The sequence below is a fragment of the Prinia subflava genome, chromosome 6 (genome assembly GCF_021018805.1).
Source record: "Prinia subflava isolate CZ2003 ecotype Zambia chromosome 6, Cam_Psub_1.2, whole genome shotgun sequence".
Lineage (NCBI taxonomy): Eukaryota > Metazoa > Chordata > Aves > Passeriformes > Cisticolidae > Prinia > Prinia subflava.
In genome coordinates this window covers 7525826-7547985 of record NC_086252.1, presented here as the reverse complement: position 1 = coordinate 7547985, position 22160 = coordinate 7525826, and the positions used below count along the sequence as shown (strand labels likewise).

Below are 22160 nucleotides of genomic sequence, written 5' to 3'. Positions count from 1 at the left end.
CTTGGCTTTCCTGCTTTGGGAGGAGGTGATGCTGCAGTTGCCTTTCCTGCAGGGGGCTGGGTGGCACTGAGAGCCTGCAGAGCAGAGCAGCGCCCACCCCAGGAGCGGCTCCAGTCCGTGTGCCAGAGCTCCCTGGGATTCCCAGGACTGGGATCACGCAGAGGAGCTGATGGAGCCCTGCCGAGCTGCTGTAAACAAGAGCAATGTTTGTGTGGTTTCCTGCAGAGCAAGAGTGTGTGTGACACTTGGGCTTTGACTGTTGGGGGTTTATCCCCCCTCCATTCTTTCCTGCTCTTCCCCTGCTGCAGAGGAAATTAAAACAATCTTAGCCACAGGCACAGCAGAGCTGGGCTGCAAACTGTGAGCGTGAAACTTGTGTGTTGAGTTTTCCCTGTGCCTTTTCCTTCGCAGCCTCACAAGCTCCTGTAGCTGTTGCTGGAGGCCTGGGAAAGCAGGGAGGTGAAACACAGGGATTGGCATGCAGGAGGAGAGCTTCACCTGCAGATAACACTCACAAGGAAACACAGCAGCCCAGTATTTTACACAGGCAACAGCCAAAAGATCTGTCAGCAAAGGTAGGGAGTAAAACACAGAAATAGCGAGGTTGGGAAATACATCCAGGTTTTGCCTATGGCTGTAGAAGGGTTCTCTGATTCTTGAGTTGAACACTCAACCCCAGGGTTGCTGTAACAAAGTAGTTCTTGCTGTAGAGGCACCCTGGTACTGTGAGCACCTTGCATCCTTCAGGAGGAGGGGTCACAGTCCCCATTTCCTGGATTGTCACCGTGGATGGCTCCTCACTCATTCCAGGAAGCTGCTGCTGTGCCCAGGGCAGGGAAAGCCAGGGTGCTGCTGAGGGCAGCCAGGGAAAGCTGTGTCTGAGCACAGGGCTGCAGCCATCAAAGCCATCCCTGCCTCCCAGGACTGTCCTGTTTAACCCCTTCCCCGAATTGCTGCTTGCCTGGAGATGAGCAGAATAATAAAGTTTGGATACTGTTAAATACTGTACAAGAAAGTCTGAGCATTGGTTTGTGCTCATCTAGGACATGGGGATGGGAGGGATCCTAGATCTCATCACCTCACAGTCCAGGAAAATAAACTGAATTTTTCCTGAACACGAGGAGATGGACGGGGGGGGTTATGTATTTACATAAATATATATGCATATATGTTTATGTATATTTTAATGTATGTTTGTATAGATGCAATTAACCTATGCTTCTGCCAGAATCATAGACTGGACTGGGCTAGAAGGAGTCTGGGCTGTGTGGGCCAGGCAGAGGGCTGGGTGTCCCACTAGGTTTTGGGGGTTTTTTGGAAATGTGAGTCAGGAGTAAACAGCAGCCGGTGCCAGCAAGGCACTACAGGGGGCTGGAGTGGACCAGAGCTGTCAGGGTACGATTGGGGGGCCCCATCCATCCCAGGTGCTGCCCAGTGTTCCTGCACTGGAGCTGAGCCCACTCCTGGACCCCCAACCTGCCCACCCACACCCAGGGACCCCACTGGGTGGGGGTCAGCACTGTGGGGGTCTCTGGCATCACAGAATGAGGGCACTGAGGGGGAGGCTGGACCTCAGCCTTCAGAGACAGGTACCTGGTTTATCCATGTATTGTTTATTTAGGTAGGAAAAGCACCTTATTCCCACTCCCTGTCAGCCCCAGGGCACCACCGCAGCCTTCCCCGCGTTGTTCCCCACCTCCCGGGCAAAACCCAGCCCGTGCCAGCCTCGTCCTTGTGCAGGGGGCTGGGGGAGAAGATGCCTTTCCAGTGCGGGGGAAACCCAAAAAAGGACCAGGAGAGGGAGCCGAGGATGTTCAGGCGGTCTCACGTGTGTCGGTGCGGGGCTGGCAGGATCTCAACTCCCCACACCCGCTTGGGTTTTTATTTTTTTCCCTTTAAAATTTTCCTGCTCGGCACGGAAGCGGCCGGGAGAGGCGGTGCGGGGTGAGCGGCGCTCCCCGATCCCCGGCGGAGTCCCCGCTGCCCGTTCTGCCCTACAACCATCGCTCCCACGACATTTATTTGGAAACCTCCGGGCACACGGCAGAGGAGGAGCGGCGGCGATGCTGTCCCCGCCTCCGGGGCTCGGCACCCTCCGCGATGCTCCCGTGGCGGGCTCGTCCCAAAGCCCAGGCGCGTCCCGGGGGGGACCCACCCGTCCCTCCCCTGCGCCGTGCCCGCCGCGCCTACACGATGCCCTCGCTCCGTTTGCTCCTCCACACCACGAGCGCCGTCATGAGCAGCGTGACCAGCACGGGCAGCACGATGAAGGGGCACAGCACGCCGTTCGGGGGGTCGTGCAGCGCCCGGCCCGACGGAGAGCAGTTCCTGAAGTATTGCCGGTGCACGGCCACGAAGAACTCGTCCACCAGCCGGTTGGGCCAGTAGCAGTCGAGCCTCTCGGCGATCAGCACCGTGCAGTTCGTCAGCTCCCCGTAAGTGCTGCAACACACAGAGAGAGCCACTGGGTACTGTATATATATATATATATATATATATATATATATACACACATTGTATATCCTGTATATAAAATACAAAATATATACTACACCCTTTACAATATATATATATGAGAGCAATATAATATATCCCTGTACAATATCTCATACTCTATTACAGAGGCGTGTACTTGAGATTGTGCTACAGCTGTTGAGTTCTTAAAGTTTTTAGCTACAGCTAGCCCTGTAAAAAATATACAGCGGGTTTTCGAGGACTTACGTAACCTATAAAAATATATGGGGTTTTGAGTTCATAGCTGGAGAGGTAAAAAAGTAACAGGGTGTTTTAAATTCCCACCAGGTTTTGCCACTTTGAGGGCAACTTTTAAAGTGTTCACCCGCGGCCAAAAGCGGTTTTCATTTATGGAATGATGTGGTGGTGGTGGTTTAATTTTACAGAAGGAAATGAAAGCAGAAATAGTATTTACAGGAATAAATAAAAACAGAAAAAGTTTTTACAGGTATAGCAAGAAACAAGTTTGGAGGGTTTGGTTTGTGTCAATTTTTGCAGAATCTCCTGGCTGAACTGGTGCTGTGAGAAAATACAGGCCAGACTCACATGTTTTTAAGCAGACTTTCAGGAAACCCATCCCAACCTGGCCTTCGGAGCACCATCCTCCAGCTTGTGTGAGTTCAGTCCAAAGGGGGACAGAAATAAGTACACTGAATCTACTTTAAAATCTCCTTTGATTTGCCTAAAACCGGGGATGTTGCACAGAAACCAGCTGGGCAGGCCCACAGCCCATCCCACCCCTCTGTGACCAGCAAGTCCATTGTTCCATTTTTTAAATACCTGGAAAACCAGGAGCAGCCGTGAGCCAGAGACACTGTCCCTGTGCCAGGCCATCAGCCATCCTCTGGAATGACAGGTAAACCCTCCCTGCTTTGAAACCGGCTCAGCATCAAAACACGGATACAAATTTCCCCCTCCCCTCTCCCAATTAGTCACATCTAATCCTAGAGAAGCAAAGCAGAGCAAACCCCAGCTCTCCAATTAAAAACCTGCCTGGGGGAAGGAACATTTTAGAAGCAGCTTCCCAGCTGCTGTGCACAGCCCCAGCGCAGCTCCTCAGCTGGGGTTTGGGGTTTTGGGGCAGGCTGTGCCCACACAGCCTGAGATTTAATTAATGGGGCCTGCAGCTGCTAAAAGCAGCTTCTGCTCAGCATCCCAGTGTGCAAAATTACCATTTCCGGTTCCTCAGCATCCTTAAGAGATCTCAGGAGCTGCAGCATCTTCAGGAACCAGAGGGGAGGTGTTAACAGGTGAATAAAAGCTATTTTTAAAGCTGAAGGGCCATAGAGCAGCTGGCTTAGCCCTTCCCTGGCTCCAACTGCGCTTCCACGGGGACAAATCCCTGCTCCCATCACTGTGTGTGAAGACATGTGAGGAACCAAAGGCCAGCAGTGCCAGCCAGTGAAAGGATAAACTGTCCCTGCCCTTTCCAGGGAGGCAGCAGCCCTGCTCCAGCACTCGGCCACCTCCAGATCCGAGGAGCGGGGCAGCCACAGCCCCAGGGCCAGCGTGGGGGCACAAGGAGGTGGCCGTGGGGCTGTGACTGCAGGGAGGTCCCTCCATTCTAATGGGGTGGCTGAACACACCCCAAGTCTCTTGTCCCTTTTGTTTTTGCTGTTTCCGTTGGAGCCCCCCTGCTCCAGATGGCATCCTCAGCAGGAGCAGGGTGGCATCAGGGGCACTCCCCCCCTCTGGCCCCACAGACCACAGAGTGGGTGGGAGGGTCCCAGAGGGAAGAGAAAGTGTTCTCAGGACAGGCCCAAGTGCAGAAGTGACACCGAGGGCTGCTGAGCTCTTGGCCAAGGCAGAGCAAGGCTGGGTGCTCTTCAAGAGCCCATTTCTGCCCTTTGCTTACACAGAGCAAACTCGACCACGGCACTTCTATCAACAGCCAGCTAAAGCACAGCTGAGCTCTCAGCTATGGCCAAGCTCTCACTGCTTCCACTTTACCTCCCAGACCCCCAAAGGGCCCTGCCAGACTCCATCATCTCCTGTCCATCCCAAATGCCCCCAGTCACGGGCACTGGGGACCTTCTCTGACACAATGCCAGCCACCACAGCAGCATCCACTGGCTGGGAAGGGATAACCAGGCTGCTAACAATGTCAGACGGGATCAGGATCCCTCTGGACAGCAGCAGTGCTGCTGCCTGGGCCTGAGTGTGCTCCTCCCCACCACAGCCATGGTGAACATTCATCCCACTGTGTCTCCAAACAGCATCTGGTTCTCTTCTCACGAGCAGGGCCACGTTATTGTGCCGGCCTGGTCCCACTGGGAATCCAGCCTGGGCTGGTGGTGACATACCTCAGGGACGGGGGTGTTTTCCTGCTCAGCTCTGCCCCATTGCCACAGCCCAGCCCCAGAAAGCCACGCACACATCCCACCACGCTCAGCAGGACACGGCTGAGCCAAGCCCCGGAGGCTGCAAGGATGATCCTCAGCCACAGAGTTAAAACTCTCTGGAGAGAGGGTTGGAGCAGGATGCTCTGCCTAAGCGGGGGTAAAGCAGCTTGAACTTTACCCTACTTGTGAAAAATTCTCACAGATAGATGGAGGAGGGGGGGTCACGATTTGCCCACATGGATAACATCAATCTCGACTCAGTAATTACTTTGCTCATTTTAACAGCTTTGCTTCAATATTGTTTCAATAAATAGGGCAATATATACAACTGCCTATGCTATGTAGTAAATAACTGGATCCAGCCACACCCAGACCCTACCCCAAGAAATTGAGGGGGTCCCTTCTGCATCTCCTCCCTAAGAAACTTCGTTCCAAGCTTCCATTCTGCCTATAGCAAATGTGGAGTCAAGCTCTTGGCTTTCAGACAAGCCCCCAGCTCATGTGCAAGCCTCCATCTCCTCCACAAAAATACTAAGCAGCTGCTCTAGGCTAGCACTGGGAAGAGGGTAGGTTTTCCCAAACAATCCCACCACTGCCAGGAGACAGACACCTGGCCCTCAAAAGCTCAGCTGTGCTTCCGAGTATTTTTTCCCCACCCAATGTGAGCTGCAGTTAGAACTGTTTTCCCTGTCACCATGGAAATGCTTGGGGTTTAAAGGATGCTGTGGATGGACTGTGTGGGGATGAAGGGCTGCAGGCAGCATGGGGATGGGGCTGGGCCACTGGTGGGAAGCATTCGGAGCATGATTGAGGGTTTGGTGACATCTGAATGCTTACACTGCTACAAATCCTAACAAATTCCTCTGGGTTTTGTTACCACTGCAGCCAAGACTGGAAGTGGCTCTGGCATTTATTCCTTGACAGCACTTGGATGTGGAAGGTGTTGCACCAGGACTGGGGTTCACAGGATTGACAGCTCTCTCCTTCACCTTGAGTATCCCGGGATTTCTCACCCTCCCTGAATTCCTTGCTTCAGAAGGGAAAGAAAGAAAACACCACAAGGGTTCACTTTGCTTGGCAAATTAAAAGAAAACATCGATTTCCTCTTCTGCAAGGCTGCAGGGTGAGCCTGGAGCCAGGCTAAAGGGGTATCCATAAGGGACCTGGCAAGCTGGAGATAAATACGTAGATAATGAGATAATAAGAGAACGGATCAATCTGTTTTCTGTAAATAATGGATAAATAACCTGAAGACAGAGTGTGAGTGTGCTGACAGCAGGGAGAGCAGCTCCATCCCCGGCTGCAGCTGTCAGAGCAGCATGATCCCCCTGTGAGCTCCCAGGGGAAAGCATTCCATGGAGATTTTCAGGAATGCCACAGGGTGGATATATTTGGGATGGAGACGCTTGCCTGGGCTGGAGTGACACCCACAGCTGTGGCACCCTGAGCATCCCCTTCCTGCAAATCCATGCCCTGGCCATGGTCCCTCCAGCCAAAACCCAGCGGGAAAAATATCCCCAAGTCATCAGCTCCTGCTGACGCATTCGTGGGTGGGCAGCGGCAGCCCGAGCCCTCCAGAGCCCTGGAACAGCTGCCTCCAGGGAGACCACAGCTAATCCCCCTGGCTCAGCCACCACGCTGATGGAGCTGGAGCTGCAATCAAAATAGCCGAGCTGCTCTTCGGGATAATTCATCGGGCACAGCTGAGCTCCCGGCCAAAGCAGCTCGGCCACCACCACGGAGTGGAGGAGCCCTCGGCACCGAAGATCCCAGGATGCAGCTCCAGTCTGGCTTTTGAGTCCCAGGGCAGCCAGAGTGTGCAACAGCTCACACAAGTTCCCTCAGCCCGTGAGAAAAACTTGTGTATAAAAATCCAGCCATTTTCCTTAAATAACCAACGCTAAGGAAAGCCAGCAGAGCTCAAGGGGGTTGGACAAACCCAACCCAAGCTCACACAACACTCCTGCTCCAGAGATTCCTTGGATACATCAGAACAGCAGGAGCAGCGGTGCAAGAGCTCAGCTGATGCCTCTGAGGGCGAGATGGGAGCAGCATCTGCTGCCTATAAATAGGACCAGTGACCCACAATTACAGACTCTGCTGAGACGATTCATAAATCCAGATGTTGCCATCGTGCCATCCTCAATTGAGCAGGAAATGATGGAGCTTAGGGGCATTTCCCTGCTAAACGCTGCATGCAGGAAATCAGAGCTCCTGAAACACGCTGCTGGTGGCACAGAGGCAAAACCTCCCAACATTTCTCCTTCTTTCAGGCAGGTCTCACACATCAAAATGCCTTGGTTGGGGGGAAGATCTAGAGAGAACAGGCTCCAGGCAGGTGCTTTATTTCCATTTCTTTGTCTCACACTGGTGGAAGACAAAATCCTTCCCCGAGAGGCAGAGGGGTGACCAGCCAGCTAATACCACCCCCTGCCCACTGCTTTCTTCCCTTTCCCCAAAATGGGGATGGTGATTCCCACACACATCCAGGGAGCAAGGTGTTGAGCCCACCCAAACCCCAAATCCTTGCAGCTGATTTACTGCAGTAACTGAACTATTTCTACCCAATTTTTCCAGTGTCCTGAGGGCACAGGAGGCTCAGAGCAATGTCATCTCTCAAATAACCCTGAGCCATGTGTTTGCACGGAGCAAATGGACTCAGGCAATCAAATTAAACCCTGCGAGCTTATCAACATTTCCTCCAAGTGCCTCAAGGGTAACGACTTTAGCTGGGGCTATTTAGGAGACAAACAGGACATGTGAGGTAAAGCACAAGATGGTGAGGGCTGGAACAACATCAGCAGCCCTGGGCATTTCTGAGCACCAGATGAGGCTTCTCAAAACCAGAAACCTCCCACAGTCTGCCAGGTCTCTCTTCTTCCCCTCCATTCTGCCACGGATCAAGGGGAAGGGAAACCCAATGGTGTGTTTAGAATGACAGAACAGAGTCATTGAATCATTAAGGTGCGAAAAGACCTCCAAGATCTTGGAGTCCAACCTTTGACCAAAAGATGGATATGCATACGTGTGTAGGTTTTAATTTCACACAGAAGAAAGGGCCATGAAGCAGGAAATCACAAAAATCTCATAAAACCTCTTAATTTTTGTGCAAAACACTCATGGCACACAGCACCATCTGCTCCCTGTTTCCAGCTGACCCCCGTCTCCACTAGTGTCACTTAAGCTCATTTTCGTTCCACTGCTTCATTTTCCCAGGGAAAGGCCACAGAAAGGCAAAACATGGAGAGTCGGCTGAAGGGGGAAAGAGGGAGCTTCTTCTCTCAAGCCCCCACGCCAACAGAGAGCCACCCCGACCAGTCTTCCAACTCCAGTCAAAACCATCTCAGCAGATTTACACCATAGTGGTACCAAAGGATTCAGCTGTGCTGATTATAAATAGGAAAGAGCTAATCCAAAGAAAGCACTGTCTGCAATAAAAATAAAACCAAACCCAAAGGAAATCCCCCCCAAAAATCCAACAAACCCCCGCAGAGCAGCACACCCCCCATGTGTGACACCCCCTGCTGGGGCTGCACCCAGCAGGGCTCCCTTCCCACCCTCCCTATCCCACAGAGATGCTCCAGGGAAGCGAGGCTGCACCTCCACTGCTCCCACGTCGTAAATCAGGGCTGACTCCCTGACACTGATTACAAACAGGAGGCTTAGCAGGCGGCTGCTGCTGCCAGACCATTCCAGCCTCTCCCTCTAGCTGCTTGGAAAAATCAACACACAACTCGTGCAAGGAGGGGCTGAGCCTGCAGCTCCGGTGGGACAGTTCTCACTGTGGGTTTCAGGACATCTCGGTGGGTTACAGGGTTTTCAGGCTGAGTTAGGGTGTTTTGAGCTGAATGGAGAACCAGAGTGCTGAGAAAAAATGAAAAATCTCATGGAAAATAACGTCCATCAAACTGTGAGGCACCAGCAGCCCCCGTGACTGGGATCCCTCTGCCTCTTCATTAACCCATCAGTTTCCAGCACACAGCAGAGCCATGGTCTTCTCCTGCTGGAGCTCCACTGCTGTGTGGTGGAGTGTGACCACCACCCTAACTTCCAAACCCTGCTTAGGCTGGGCTCCTTGAAAACCCCTTTGATCCCAGAATGGCTGAGGCTGGAGGTGAGCTCCGGAGATCCACATCACCTCACCCAAATGCCCCTGCTCAAGCAGGGCCAACTACAGCTGTTTGCTGCCGACCACGTTCAGCTGGTTTTTAGTATCTCCAAGGATGGCAATTCCACATCCTCCCTGGGAGATCTGTGCCAGTGTTTGGCCACCCTCAGAGTGACAACACATCTCCTGGTGTCCAGAGGGGGACCTCCTGTGCCTCAGTTTCTGCCCAGCTTTTCCCACCAGGACACCTTCCTGGCTCATGTTCAGCCTGGTGCTCACCAGAACCCCCAGGTCCCTTTCTGGTTTCTCTCTGGGCAGCCCCAGCACGTCCTGGTGCTGTTCCTCCTCAGGTGCAGGACTTTACCTTTCTCCTTGCTGACCTTCAGGAGGCTCCCAGCTTGCTGAGGAACTAATGGAGAGGTTAAGGACAGTGATGACCCCTGTGATACACCCCTAGGGGTGCTGCAACCAGTGTTTGGCCAATGATCAACAACCCCCAGGCTCTTCTGGCAGTCCCCAACCCATCTCATCTAGCACATACAGGAGACAGAGCCAAAAACCTCCCCAAAACCTGGGCAGACAACATCCACTGCTCTTCACTCCAAACCCTCCACATGTGACCAGGCTGGAGAGACCCCTGAGCAGGGACAGAGCCAGGGCAGCAGAGTGAAATCAGGGTGTTTGCCCGCCATGAAATAAACCCCTCCACCCCCAAATCCCAGGCGGGAGCAGGACGAGGGGGCACAGCAGAGGGAGCTCACTTACCCCACGGTCTCGTCCCAGTCGCACCAGAGGCGCTGCCCGATGCCCTCCATGCTCAGCTGGAACTGCTTGAGGCAGTAGTGCCGGATCATCCAGCCGTAGTCGGCCTCCTGGCACGCCGTGGCCGCGATGAAGTGCTGGGCTGCAAGACAGGCCGGGGCTGTCAGGCCCTGCTGGGGCTCACAGCCCCTGTCCCCCTCGGCCTTACACCCCTGCCAAAGCACAGCTGTCCCCAGAGCAAGCCTCTCGGGCTGCTTTTCCCGAGATATATTGGTTAAGAGTCTTCCTTGGAAGCCCGGGCCAGAAGCTGAAGAAAGAGATGGAGTTCAGGTTTCTCAAGGTTGTTTATTATTTCTAATCACTGTGTTCTTTCAGCGCTCTGCCAAGGTCCTTGCCAACACAGCAACTCCCCCCAGGTGAGGAGATCTCGGACCTTTTGTACCTTTTCTCTGACCCAACCATTGTCCACAAGGTATTTTTTATTTACAGTTAATTGCCAATACCTACCACCTATGTTAGACACGTCACTTCTATCCTGAACCAATCCCTTGTGACCCACCGCAGCAGAAGATGGAGGACAAGGACAAGAAGGAAGAAGGACAGGGCCACACCTTGCTTCCTCCATCTTGCCTTCCCTGACTCCATTCTAAAAACCCCAAATTCTACATTTGCACCCTGTGATAAACTAACTCCTATTTACATCAAACTCTTGGGGTCTGTAGTTCCTCATGCAGTGTTGGTAATTTTTCCCATGGGCTGAGATCAAAGACAGAGTCACTTTGGGCTCTGTGCCAGGGTCCCAAACCCCCCTGTCGGGTCTCAGACCATCAAGGGCAGCCAGAGGGATGCCCTGACTCCGACACAAGCCCAGCTCTTCAAAGCCTCCTCCTCTCAGGGTTATTTCCCTCCTCGCACCCCTGGGATGCTGCACACTCCCAAGTGCCTGGCGCTGATGAATCGGGGATTCAGGACACGCCAGGTAACTCATGAATTAGTGAGGATGTGGATTTATTCTCTTGATCGCCCGAAATGCCTTTGGACTTCCAATGTCCAGGGTCTGGGCTTAAAAAACAAGGAAGGGTGTGGGGGAAGCTGGGGAATAAGAGAACCCTGAAAAACGACCTGCACAGTACCACACTTGGGAACAAACATCCAGCTCTGATGGAACGCAGGGACAGACTCAGGGAAATCCATCAAATCCACCCCTGGCTGCACAGTACTGATTGAATTCCCTCCTGGGAACACGTCCTTGCAACTGCTTTAAAAACAGGGAAGAAGAAGGTGCTGCTTACAGCCTCATCCACAATCAGTGCATGTTGCCGGTGAGGTGAAAGAGAAAGGACAGTGATGCTACAAAGGGAAGGGGGAAAATATCCTTTGGGGGAACGGTTTAGTGAGCCTGGCTATAAATAATAGCTCTCCCTTGGTCCCAAAGTGCCAGCTAGTGCCTTTGCAGCTCATGGAGTGCATTGCAGGCAGGCACCACATACCAGATCTATTTTTTGCTACGTGTGAATAACTCCGTGCTTTATTTTTATCTGATTTTTTTAACACAACAGAACCGAGCTGCTTATTTAGTGGCAAAGGGACATCACCATGGGGCACCATTCCTCTGCAGTCTCCAGAATCCTTGGAGCACTTAGGTATCAGCATCCTATGGCAATGGGTAGGAAGACAGGACCTGGTGGGAATTGGGGTGGGAGCCTTGGCTGATGTTCCTGGATGGGTGCAGGGCTCCCATGCTGCCTCTGACAGCAGCAGCCACTTTGGCCTGACCTGAGATAAAACCATGGGAGTTACTGAACCATGAGAAATTGAAGGGCATTAAACCCTCACTGTTGCAATAATAAACCCGAGTTTATAAAAGTCTCCAGCTCTGCCTAGCTGGTACCCAGCCAGGGGCACAACCTCAGCCAGGGATAAGCCCTGCTCCCAGATGGGAGGGTTTGACATGCTTAAGCAAAGCACCAAGAGAAGCAGAAGCAGCAGAAGCAGAAGAAGCAGAAGAAGCAGAAGAAGCAGAAGAAGCAGAAGAAGCAGAAGAAGCAGAAGGAGAAGCAGAAGCAGCAGAAGCAGAAGCAGAAGGAGAAGCAGGAGGAGCAGAAGAAGCAGAGAGAAGCAGAAGCAGCAGAAAGAAGCAGAAGCAGCAAAAGCAGAAGAAGCAGAGGGAGCAGAAGAAGACAAAGATGAAGAAGAAGAAGAAGAAGCAGAAGCAGAAGAAGACGAAGAAGCAGAAGAAGAAGAAGGAGGAGGAAGGGTGCAGTAATTTTACATGAGAGAAATGTGAATGATTTATGGACTGCAAATCTCAGTCCAGGCAGGCTCAAGGATGATTGATGGCCAGGAGGCTTTTCTCCCCTTGCCATCCCTTCCAATCTGGATGAGTCAAGTGAAGGAGTGACACGGCTGAGCGAGCACCGGCGTCCCAGGGAGGCTCAGGAGCCACCCCGGGGTCACCCCGCGGTGACGTCCGCGCACTGGACTGTGAAGGACAAGTGCCCTGTAAATATCACTGCCACCACTGGTCTGGACAAGCAGCTTGCAGAGAAAATGCTGCTGGGGAATGTGTCAGGTGCAGAGCAGGAGAGCACAGCAAAAGGACAAGGGAGAGCAGGGGAGGAGAACGGATTGAAAAGCAGATAGATGAGCAGCCAGGGGGATTGAGGAGCACAGGAGGAAACAGAGCCAGGAAGGAACGAGTGAGACACGGAAAGCACAGAGAGAAATTGAGGAAGATGAAGCCACTTGAGGAAATTCAGCAGCGATGCAGTACAGGGAGAGAGAGAAGAAAAGTTAAGCAAGCACGGCCAGGCTGCATTTTGCCTGGCTTTGCTCCTCCCCACTCTCATTCGGGATGAGCCCAGAGAAAGCTGTACCACAGCTGTCCTCAGGGATGCCCAAATGTTTCCTGATGACCACACAGCTATGCAGAAAGAACCTGGAGGAAAACACTTTCACCTTGAGTGGAGAGAGGAGAAACACTGAATAAATGATGGGGAGGAAGCAACCACAACCTGGCTGCAAGTAGCAGCCAGCCACAGACAGCTGGTAGCCAGCATGGAAATCAGCCCTACTATTAAGAGAAAGAACAACCCAAACCAAGTGAAAACCAAACCCTGGGGAGCTTTAAGCACTTGCCAATCACAGCAGCTCAGAAGATGCAGCTCTGGAGGTCCTTCAGAGGCAGGGGAGCACCTTGCTGTCCCCCCCTGGCAGCTCCTCAGTGCTCCCCAGGACCCGATCCTGGAAGATGCCTCTCCACACCTACACGTGGGCTCTGCAAACCACTTTGCCCCAGGGACTGGGGAAAGCAGAGCCATCAGCCAGTGACCTTTTCCAAGGACATCTGATTCTGGACATGGTGAAGGGCTCTTTTGTTTCACACCCGAGAGCAGCAAGGCCCAGCAGGGCTCGTTGTGTCAGTGCTGCGAGAATGGAGCGAGGCAAAAAAGCTCTTTTGTTTCCTGCTGACCAGGAGAACTGACTTTAGCAGTAACTGCATAATTTAAGGTCAAAGTGAGAAGCTCCTGCCACGTTCCCACATGGTCCCACCTCACCCCACAGATCCCTGCTGCTTCACAGATTTTCCCCCAACCCCGCTTCAGACTGGGACAGGGTTTGTAACAACAGTGGGGAAAAAAAGCAGGGAGGGATTTTTGTATCTCCTCACTCTCCTTCTGGAAGGTTTTCCTTCTGGCCTCAGCCCTGCTGATGGAGATGGTGTAAGTCAGCTGCAGTGAGCTGTAAATAACTGAGCTCCAGAGCAGTCACGGCTCTGTACTCAGCAGCATCCATCTGTGAAGGCTGCAAGGAGATGCTGGATAACTGAGCTCCAAAACTCAACTGCACCAAGGCTGAGCTGCCTCCAAAGAGCTCCCCTCTCATGGGTCCCTGTCACTGCCATGCCCTCAGGAAACATGGTGGTGAGAGCTGCAGGAATGCACTGCTCCTCTGGGAGCAGCCCACTGGAGCCATACAGAGCCTCCAAAGCCCAGCTCGGTCTTTAGGTGCCACACAGAGAACCACAGAATCCTGGAATGGTTTGGGTTGGAAAGGACCTTCAAGTTTATCCAGTTCCACCCCTGCCATGGGAGGGACACCTTCCACTGTCCCAGGCTGCTCCAAGCTCCTTGGACACTGCCAGGGATCCAGGGGCAGCCACAGCTGCTCTGTGCCAGGGCCTCACCTCCCTCCCAGGGAAGAGTCCCTTCCCCTTATCCCATCTAACCCTGCCCTCTGGCAGTGGAAGCCATTCCCTCTCCTCCTATCAGGAGAATTGTTGATGAACAACCCTCCCTGCTGAGAGAATCCCTGATTGCCTGTTAAAGATGCAATATTAAGGACCCCTCAGTTTGCCTCCTCACAGGAAACACCTGGAGAGCAGTGGTGAGGAGGTGATTGGAGGGATGGCTTTTGCAGGCATCCCGGATCCTCATGATTGCCCTGGGATTGATGTCCTGCAGAGTCCCAGCAAGCATCCACCAGGACTCAGCTTACTGAGGGCTAGCTGCAAAAAGCCTGTCACACGTTTATTTCAGCAGAAAAACAAGTGTTGGTCCTGAATTGGTACCAAAAATTCAGGAAGAGGGAAGACAACTGGGCTTTTCCTACAGTGCACTTCTCAGAGCTGGAGCCAGGACCAAGAGCTCAGGGCCACTCCTCCAGAAACAGCTTTGGGGACACCGCCCCTCTGTGAGCCCACACATCTGCCACAGTGATGGTTCACCAGCAAAAATCCCTGAGCTTTCTCTGCAAGAAACATCCTGCACTTCACATCAGTCCCCCTCTGCATGACTCCTTGCTCTCTGGCCTTTTTCTCCTCAGTGCTCCAGGAATTCCAGGAATTCTTGGGCTTGTCTTGCTGGGATGTGCAACCAACCCCACAGGGAAGGAGAGGCAGGGAGGACTGTGGAGAGATTTGGGGATTTCAGACTGGCACAGCATGGGAAGTTCCCATTTCCCAGGCATTTCTGCAAGCATCCCTGTTGGTGGTGCATGAATGATGGAACTATTTGACGACACATGCAGGGAATTCACCAGACCGTCTGGCTGGACTGTCGGGATTTTTGGGGGGAAACTCTTCAGGGCTTCACAGCAAAGAGCAGCAAATAGGCAGATACTCATCCAAAAGCTGAACCTCAAAGATGGCAGATAATTGCCAAGTGACACTCGCTGCAGGGCTGGCACTGGCACACCTGGCACCAGCAAAGCCCTGGGCTCCGAGAACAAACATCCCAGTATCTTCCCCTGGGCTTCTCCCAAATTCTCAGACCGCCCCTGTGAAGTGATTAGTGCTCTCAACAAGCCCCAGATGGAAACAGGCTGTTTCCCTCTGCTCTTCAAGGTGGTTTTGCTGGTTTGTTGAGAACAAGCCTCATGGTCTGGACTTGGCTGCAGAATAAAACCCTCACAGGAGAGAGGAACATGGGGCAGGAGGCAGAAGATGAGCATGAACAACAAAAATGGGAAAATTGTCCCTTCCACCACCTGCAGAAGCCTGGGAAGGGTCTGGTACCCTCTGTTTAAAAACACCTTCCACTGGGGCTGCCAGCAAGGCTTCAGAGCTTGTTCACAAGTTCACGAGGAAAAACCTAAGCTGGTGTTCAGCTGGAACGCTTTTTTTGGCCAGAAAACTGCAGATGTTGGGCTGGGGACAGCAGGGTGGCTGGGCCAGCACTGTGCCTTCCTCAGGAGCCATCCCCTTGCTGACAGCCTGGGCTGTGCCCCCGCAGTCAGCTCAAACCTGCGAGCCCCAGCAGGGATATTTCCATCTGGGATTTGCACAGGGAATGGGTTTTTCCCTCTCCTCCCTGCCCGGCTGCCTCAGGACGGGGGCTGGGATCCAGCAGCGGCTCCAGGGGCTGTGCAGCAGCTTGGGAATGGAGATGGATGAAGGGCTCCCAGCCCTGCAGGTGATGGAGGGGGAGACAGAGACCTGCACGGGATCATCCCATCCCAGATGTGCTTCAGGAGCATCCTCACGTCCCCAGAGCAGGCAGCTTCTGCCTCCCCTGCCACTGCTGTGGCACTGTCCCTTAACCTGCAGGTCTCCCAACACAGACACTCGGGATGTAAATTAAAAGGGAATTCATGGGATTTGGGGGGTTTTATGTGCTGAAAGGGAGTGAGGATTTTCCAACACGGCACAGTGAGGATTCTGCAGGCAGAGCAGAGGCTGTGAGGTGGGGGGAGATCTATGCCCATCTCTGAGCACCAGGAAAGCTGATCCCAGGATGTCTGGGACAGGCTGCCAACGCTCACTGGGGAGAAGGGAAGGAGGATCCCCCCTCCCTGCCTGCCCCCTGCTCCAGGGGGCTGCAGATGGAGCAGCAGAAGGAAACCACACAGCTCCTGCTTGAACAGAGCCCGGACACAGGGACAGAGCCTGGGAGCTCTGCAGATGGACAGCTCATCCCAAATTCCAACAGCTTCACTACCACAAATCCACAAAAGGACTCGGGAAAACTGGGATAGGGAGAAGTCACTCAAGCTGAGAGGGGAAAGAAGTCTCATGGCAGGGGAAAACTGGAAATGAGAAGAGGCAGGGTTAGGATACAGGCCATGGCTGCAGTACATCCTGCAGGCTTAGGGGACAGCGGACACTGGCTCCACAGCCAGCAGGGAAAGGCACTCCCTGCTCAGCCCCTGTTAGGGACCTGGCTGTGTGGAAAGCTTCCACAGGGGCCAGAGGTTTCCAGCTCTCAGGGAATGCAGCACAAGACGTGGTGGGCCCCAAGAGCCCTCTGGGGCCCATCCCACAAACCACCTTTTCATACTAACGGGAAGTGCCCCCACAACCTTTAATCTGATTTATTAACTCAGTACTGCAAAGGGGGACTTCATCCCTGCACTGGGAATGCTTATTCCCATCATTTTATTACACTAAGCAGAATAAAGAGAAAGCTGCTTTTTTTTGTTCCCAGGCAGCATTAATGAGGTATTTTGCATACAGCTGAACATCATCATGAAACCCAAAAGGCTCTCCCAGGTTTTAAATCTGGCATCCTGTTGTGCCTGCAAAGGAAGGAAGTGATTTATCCCTCAAGCTGGTGCTTGGATGATTTGTAGGCATTCACTTTTTGCTAGGCTGGGGATACTTGAGTTTTTGTTGCCATTCTATCGCTACTCCAAGCATCATAAGAGGGCACAAAATAAATGCCTAAAAATAACTGCCAGAGAATTATTAGTTGGAAGTTGAGGTAGGAGCCAGCTGCCTGAAAGCAAAGCCTGTCAGAGCTTTTGGGGGCTCAGAGGTATCCTGCAATGTGTTATTCCTCTTTCAAGTCCAGTATTTCATGAAGCACCTACAACAGCCAATCCATCCCCAAAGGAAAAGATAATTTAACACCATGCCAATCCATTCAATATTCCACGTAACAGCTCCTGTAAGATGCAGAATATGGGATTAAAATGAAAATGCAAAATAAAGGTTTGTACTGTGTAGCCCAGTGCAGGACAGTCCTCCTTAGCTGGGTCACAAGGGGTTGACTTTTTACCATAAAGCATTGCTGTTAAATACTATCAGCTACTAAAAACACTGAAATAGGCTGCTCCAAGGATGAGGGCCTTTCTCTCCTTGCCTCAGTTAGACCTGTCTTAGCACAAGTCATGGTATGGCCTTGTTATCCATCAGAGGCTGCCAAGCACACTCCCAGGAATGAGACTCCTCTTACATGTCCCTAGACTGGATTCTGCAGAAGACAGAATGACAAATACTTTTATTTACCCACCAAAATTCACTCACTAGCTACAATAAAATCAAAACCAGCTGAGAAGAGAGGAAGGAGAAAGGGAATCAAAAGCCAGGCATGCTGAAATCCAACTGCTGGCTGCCTGCACATCAGGGGAGGGAAAAATATGCCATAAGCTGTTAGTTATGAAGATAATTATATCCTTGATGAATAGCGGGGTCTTTTGGAAAATAGGTCTTCTTGATTGAATTAATGGAGGAAAACCACAGGCTTCAGACAGGCACTGGCAATGTCTGCACAGCCCTGACTTTGCCCATCCTGAGTTCAAATCATCTCTGGCTGTGGCCACCGCCAAATCCCTGCTCACAAGAGCAGGGTGGAAGAAAGGAGGGATGTGGCTGGTTCCCTTCAGCCCCTGGATTTCGGGTGCACAGAATCCAGTGGAGATCCCTCCTTTCTTTTTTGATGGTGGCCTCCCTTCCCAGGGAGGATTGTGGTGTCCAACACTGCCATCCCAACACCTTAATCCAACGTTAGAGCCGGGTTTAGAGTTATTTTTAAAACATCAACAAAGCTCTGGATGCCACAGATGTCGGTTTGGTCTCAAAGCCAGGCTGGTCCTGTTGCACAAGCAGCCACTACCCTCCAGATCTCAGAGTGTGCTAAAGGCAAATGTACTCTCCTTCCACCCCCAGGATTATTTTTTCCTTCTGCTATTTCAGTTGATTGAGGCTAAAATAAGAACAGAGAAAAGCAACACCAAGGTTAAAAGTGCCTGGCATTGGTTTGGAGACAACACACTGTGATCCTGCTGGTTCAGGTTTAAATGTGTGTTAAACACAGATTTTCTGCTACGTGGGACCAGCAAACATTTTATTGAATTCCCTGCAAGGAAAAAAAAATCACTGGCTGGGCAATTTAACAGGTTTCCCATGAAGAAGAGCATAATGAGTAAATGTAAAAATTTGTTAGGGAGAAAGGCAAAATAACTTCACTGTCACGTTGGTGCACCCATCACAGGTTGCACACAACAGCGGCTTCACTAAATACTTTCAACACAGAGTTTCCAGACTAAAATCTGCTGCTGAGCCTCATGAGCTGCCTGGGAATCACTGGAATCATTTATTTTCCTTTTCAACAGAGACTTCTCGATGTGGATTTCCTCCCTTCCAGCTGAAGAGCACACAGAGATTCTGCACCTCACCCACACACAGTGTGGCTGCTTTCCCAGCTACCCTTACCTAAAGGACACAGGGGAGCCCAAGGGGGATCACCCTTGCCTGAAATGAGGGCGTTTTCACCCAGGCTGCTGCCTGCCTCCCCACTGGTGCTTCTCTGAGGTGTCAGGATGTGTTTTCAGATCCCCAAAAGCTCACGTTGTAGAAGCACAGAGACAAGGCACTGAAACCATGAAGCAGCTTCATTAGTGGATTTGATGATTAAAAGCAGCCAGCTCTGTAGGCAGCATAACAGCAGTCAGGGACCAAGATTCCCTGCTAATCACCCACCCACAGCAGGAACTGACCTGGCAAACCCCAGCCACAGCTAGATGTTAGAGGAGAAAAAGGCATTTAGCTATCTGAGTGAGCTGAAACACTGCATTTCCCCTCTAATGGGCTTTTAATGTTCCCCTCACTCCAACCCAGCGGTGTTTTCGGTCCTGGCCTGGCGCAGGGTCTGTGCTGGGAAGGGCTCTGACCTCAACCATGGGTTTGGGGCCCAAACCTGCCCCAAACATCCCTCAAAAAATGCCAGAGGCAGACTGCATCCAGTCGGGGAGGCAGAACAAACCTGCCAGAGCAGAACAGGAACTCCAGATTCCCACCCACAGCTTTCCAAGACCTCCCTCAACTCTGCCACAACCCCAATGCCCATTTCCAGCCCTGGGGGAACGTGAAAGATGCCAACCCCATCTTTGGCCATTATGAGGTCTCTCATTTCATTCCACCCAGGTCATGGCATTTGCATTTTCATTAATGGCAGCCTCCCGGGTCAGCACGAATGGGAGGTTACAGCGCCGGTGCTTCATGGCTCTTGAATTCAGCATTGTTTCACTGTTAATAAATTAAATCCCACTCCTCAAAGCCAAGAGGCTCCCTGAGCAGATCACACAGCCCTCAGCCAGCCCACCACTGGTTTCTGTAGGAAAACAACTGGTACGTATGGGAGCGGTACAAGAAATTACAGGGTGGAGGCAATTTTGTTGTCCCTATCCACGCACTTTTCTCTTGATGCATAGGAAGTTTTGAGTCCCCTCCGTGCCAGAGATGCTCTGAAAGGGAGGAGGAATGTTTTACTTTATTGTCAGGGATTTCTAACAGGGCACTCTCTAAATATGAAGGAGGATTTTCCCAGAGAGGCAGCAGCCTTAAATTCGACTTTAAAGGGAGCTTTAGCTTTTTATAAAGGAGGCACTCAAACTGAAATCAGTGGCAGGCATTACCGAGCATGCTTTGGGCTGGGAAAAGACACAAAGGACTTTAATTCCTGTTTTCCAGGAGAAGTTTTGTCTCTAAGAAAGCATCATTTTCTGTAGACTGTGCACACACAGTGCTGTACAGCACAGACAGAAGATGCAGGGAATCAAGAAGATATTAATGCTTTACCAACCTTATTTGCAACTGCCTCTTGCCTCTCACAGTAATAGTTATCCACACCCAAAAGAAATCCAAGCAGCCCAGCGCTGCCCTTAAACACCAAAATACAGCACAGAGCTGTGAGTGGTGCCAATCATCACTGCCCCAGTAAGAGCAGCCTCTGCAAGAAGCTGCAGCCAAGACCCAAAAAAGCCTCATTTCACCTTAAAGGAAGTGGTTACCGTGGGGTACAGCTGGATCCCTGGCCTGTGGAATGAGACTGGGATTTTTGGATGGTTGATTCCCTGACCACCACTGCTATTAAAAGACTGCAGCCAGTGGTGAAGTTACTTAAAGTTTGAGCTTTAAGAGAAAGTTTTTTCTTTCAGACCTTTCCCTTTTTTGGAAAAAAAAAAAAAGTCTCACTTTAGAACACCTGCATTGGTGCAAACCACTGTGATTTCTGGGCACTCAGTTGCCACTTGCAATTCCTGACTGTGTGCAGGGCTGTAAAAGCAGAAAGGCATAAAAAGGGTGGGCCTTTTCCTTAAATGTGATAAAAAATAAACAAATCTCAGGAGGAGAAGGTAGTGAAAAACACATCCACAGCACCAAGATCAGCTGCCACTGGGCACCTGGTTCACACAAGAGGCAGCATCCTGCTGCTGCCGAGCCCACTGGAGATGGAAAGGAGCAGCCTGGAGTACTTTTAAAAGTTACAGCTCCCCAAGCAAGAGCAGGCAGAGCCAGGAAAAGGAGACAGGAGCTGGGAAAGCAGGGCAGAGAGAAATCCCAGCTAGCAGGAGTCAGCGCTCCCTGCACAGGGCTCTGCAGCCAGGAACGTGCAGCCTTTCCCTGCAGCCCAGCAGGGGAATGCGCCTCGTCCAAGGGCACAGGCTGCTCCTGTCCCTGCGCGGCTGAGGAGCAGTAAATAGTTAATTACACGGAACAGATAAGCACATTATGCGCAGCACGGCTCAATGCATTATTCACCAGGCTTGGGGAGAAAGCCAGCACAGGAGAAAGAAGGGAAAGAAGGAGAAATTTGTGCTGCCTCAAGGAGCACTTTGATTTTGTGGGAGATCGGCGTTAGGGTGAGGGTGTGCGGTTTCCCTTTGGAGTACCTTAAATAAACACACTTTTACACACCAACATCCCTCAGAGTTTTTCCTGTGGGTACAGAGGTGACAAGCACGGCACAAATCTCTACCTGTTGCACTGAAATGCCAGGAGCAGAAAAGAAACCGAGGCACGGAAACAACCACACAACGCAGGCATTTCCAATCATCGCTAAAAACCCCCGAACACCCAACCTCAGCTCTTTGAAGGGGCACTTCTGGCTGCCTCCTCTTCCCTGCGGCTCAGGAGTGGGCAGACAGACTCCAAAGGCAGTAATGAAGCGTTTGCAACAGCAGGCACGGACAGGAGGCAGAACTCGCCTCGGTCCATCACACCTAGCAAGGAGGGAACCCCGCACAAAGCAGGCTGTGTCCCACAGCATCACCCCCCCACTGCTCCTGAGGCCAAGCGCGATGTTCTACTGTGTCCCAGCGCCCTGGAATCACTTCCCCTTTTGATTCCCTACTGCTGTCTCGGCAGTGAAGCCAGGCTGGAGCCTCGCCGGGCTTCGGGGAGAGCAGTGAAGCGGCGGCTGCACGCCCGCGCCCAGGGGAATCCCGGGGAGCCCCGCCCGCCGCCCCACCGGCTCCGGGGGAGTCGCGGCGGCCGCACTTACCCAGGACGAAGCAGAGGAAGCGCCGCGGGAGCAGAGCCATGGCCCCGCGGCAGGAGCGGCTCCGCTCCCGGGGCCGGGCGGGCTCCGCGCCCGCGGCGCTGCGAGAGGGGCGGGCCCGGGGCGGGCGCGGCCCCGCCCGGCTCCTGCCCCGCTCTCCCGGCGGCACCGCGGGCTGGAGGAGGGGGAAGCGCTCCCGTGGGGGCGGTGGGATGGAGCCCGGGCTCTCCTTATCGCCCGTCCCCCTCGCAGCCCAGAGTCCCGGCAAGGGGCGCAAGCAGTTCCGAAGGAAAGCACGGAGCGGTCCTGCTTCCTCAAGCGCTTTCCTTAAGCCCGCTTAAATTCCTTAATTTCGCCCTAGCTAAAAAATCCTGCCTTCTCCCTTTCTGGTGCTGAGCGTACGCACGGAACGCTATGTCAAGGAGAAATGTTTTG

At 52.5% G+C, this 22160-nt stretch overlaps 1 protein-coding gene across 1 annotated transcript; it reads right to left on the bottom strand.

The window, feature by feature from the left end:
- Window positions 1-1592: 1592 nt before the first annotated feature.
- On the bottom strand, window positions 1593-22056 carry RAMP1 (receptor activity modifying protein 1). The gene is made up of 3 exons (XM_063400085.1): window positions 21729-22056; window positions 9730-9868; window positions 1593-2442 (listed from the first exon to the last, which is right to left on the bottom strand). Exons 1-3 carry the CDS (start codon window positions 21766-21768, stop codon window positions 2187-2189), a joined length of 435 nt encoding a protein of 144 aa, XP_063256155.1. The 5' UTR covers window positions 21769-22056; the 3' UTR covers window positions 1593-2186.
- Between the last annotated feature and the right edge of the window lie 104 nt (window positions 22057-22160).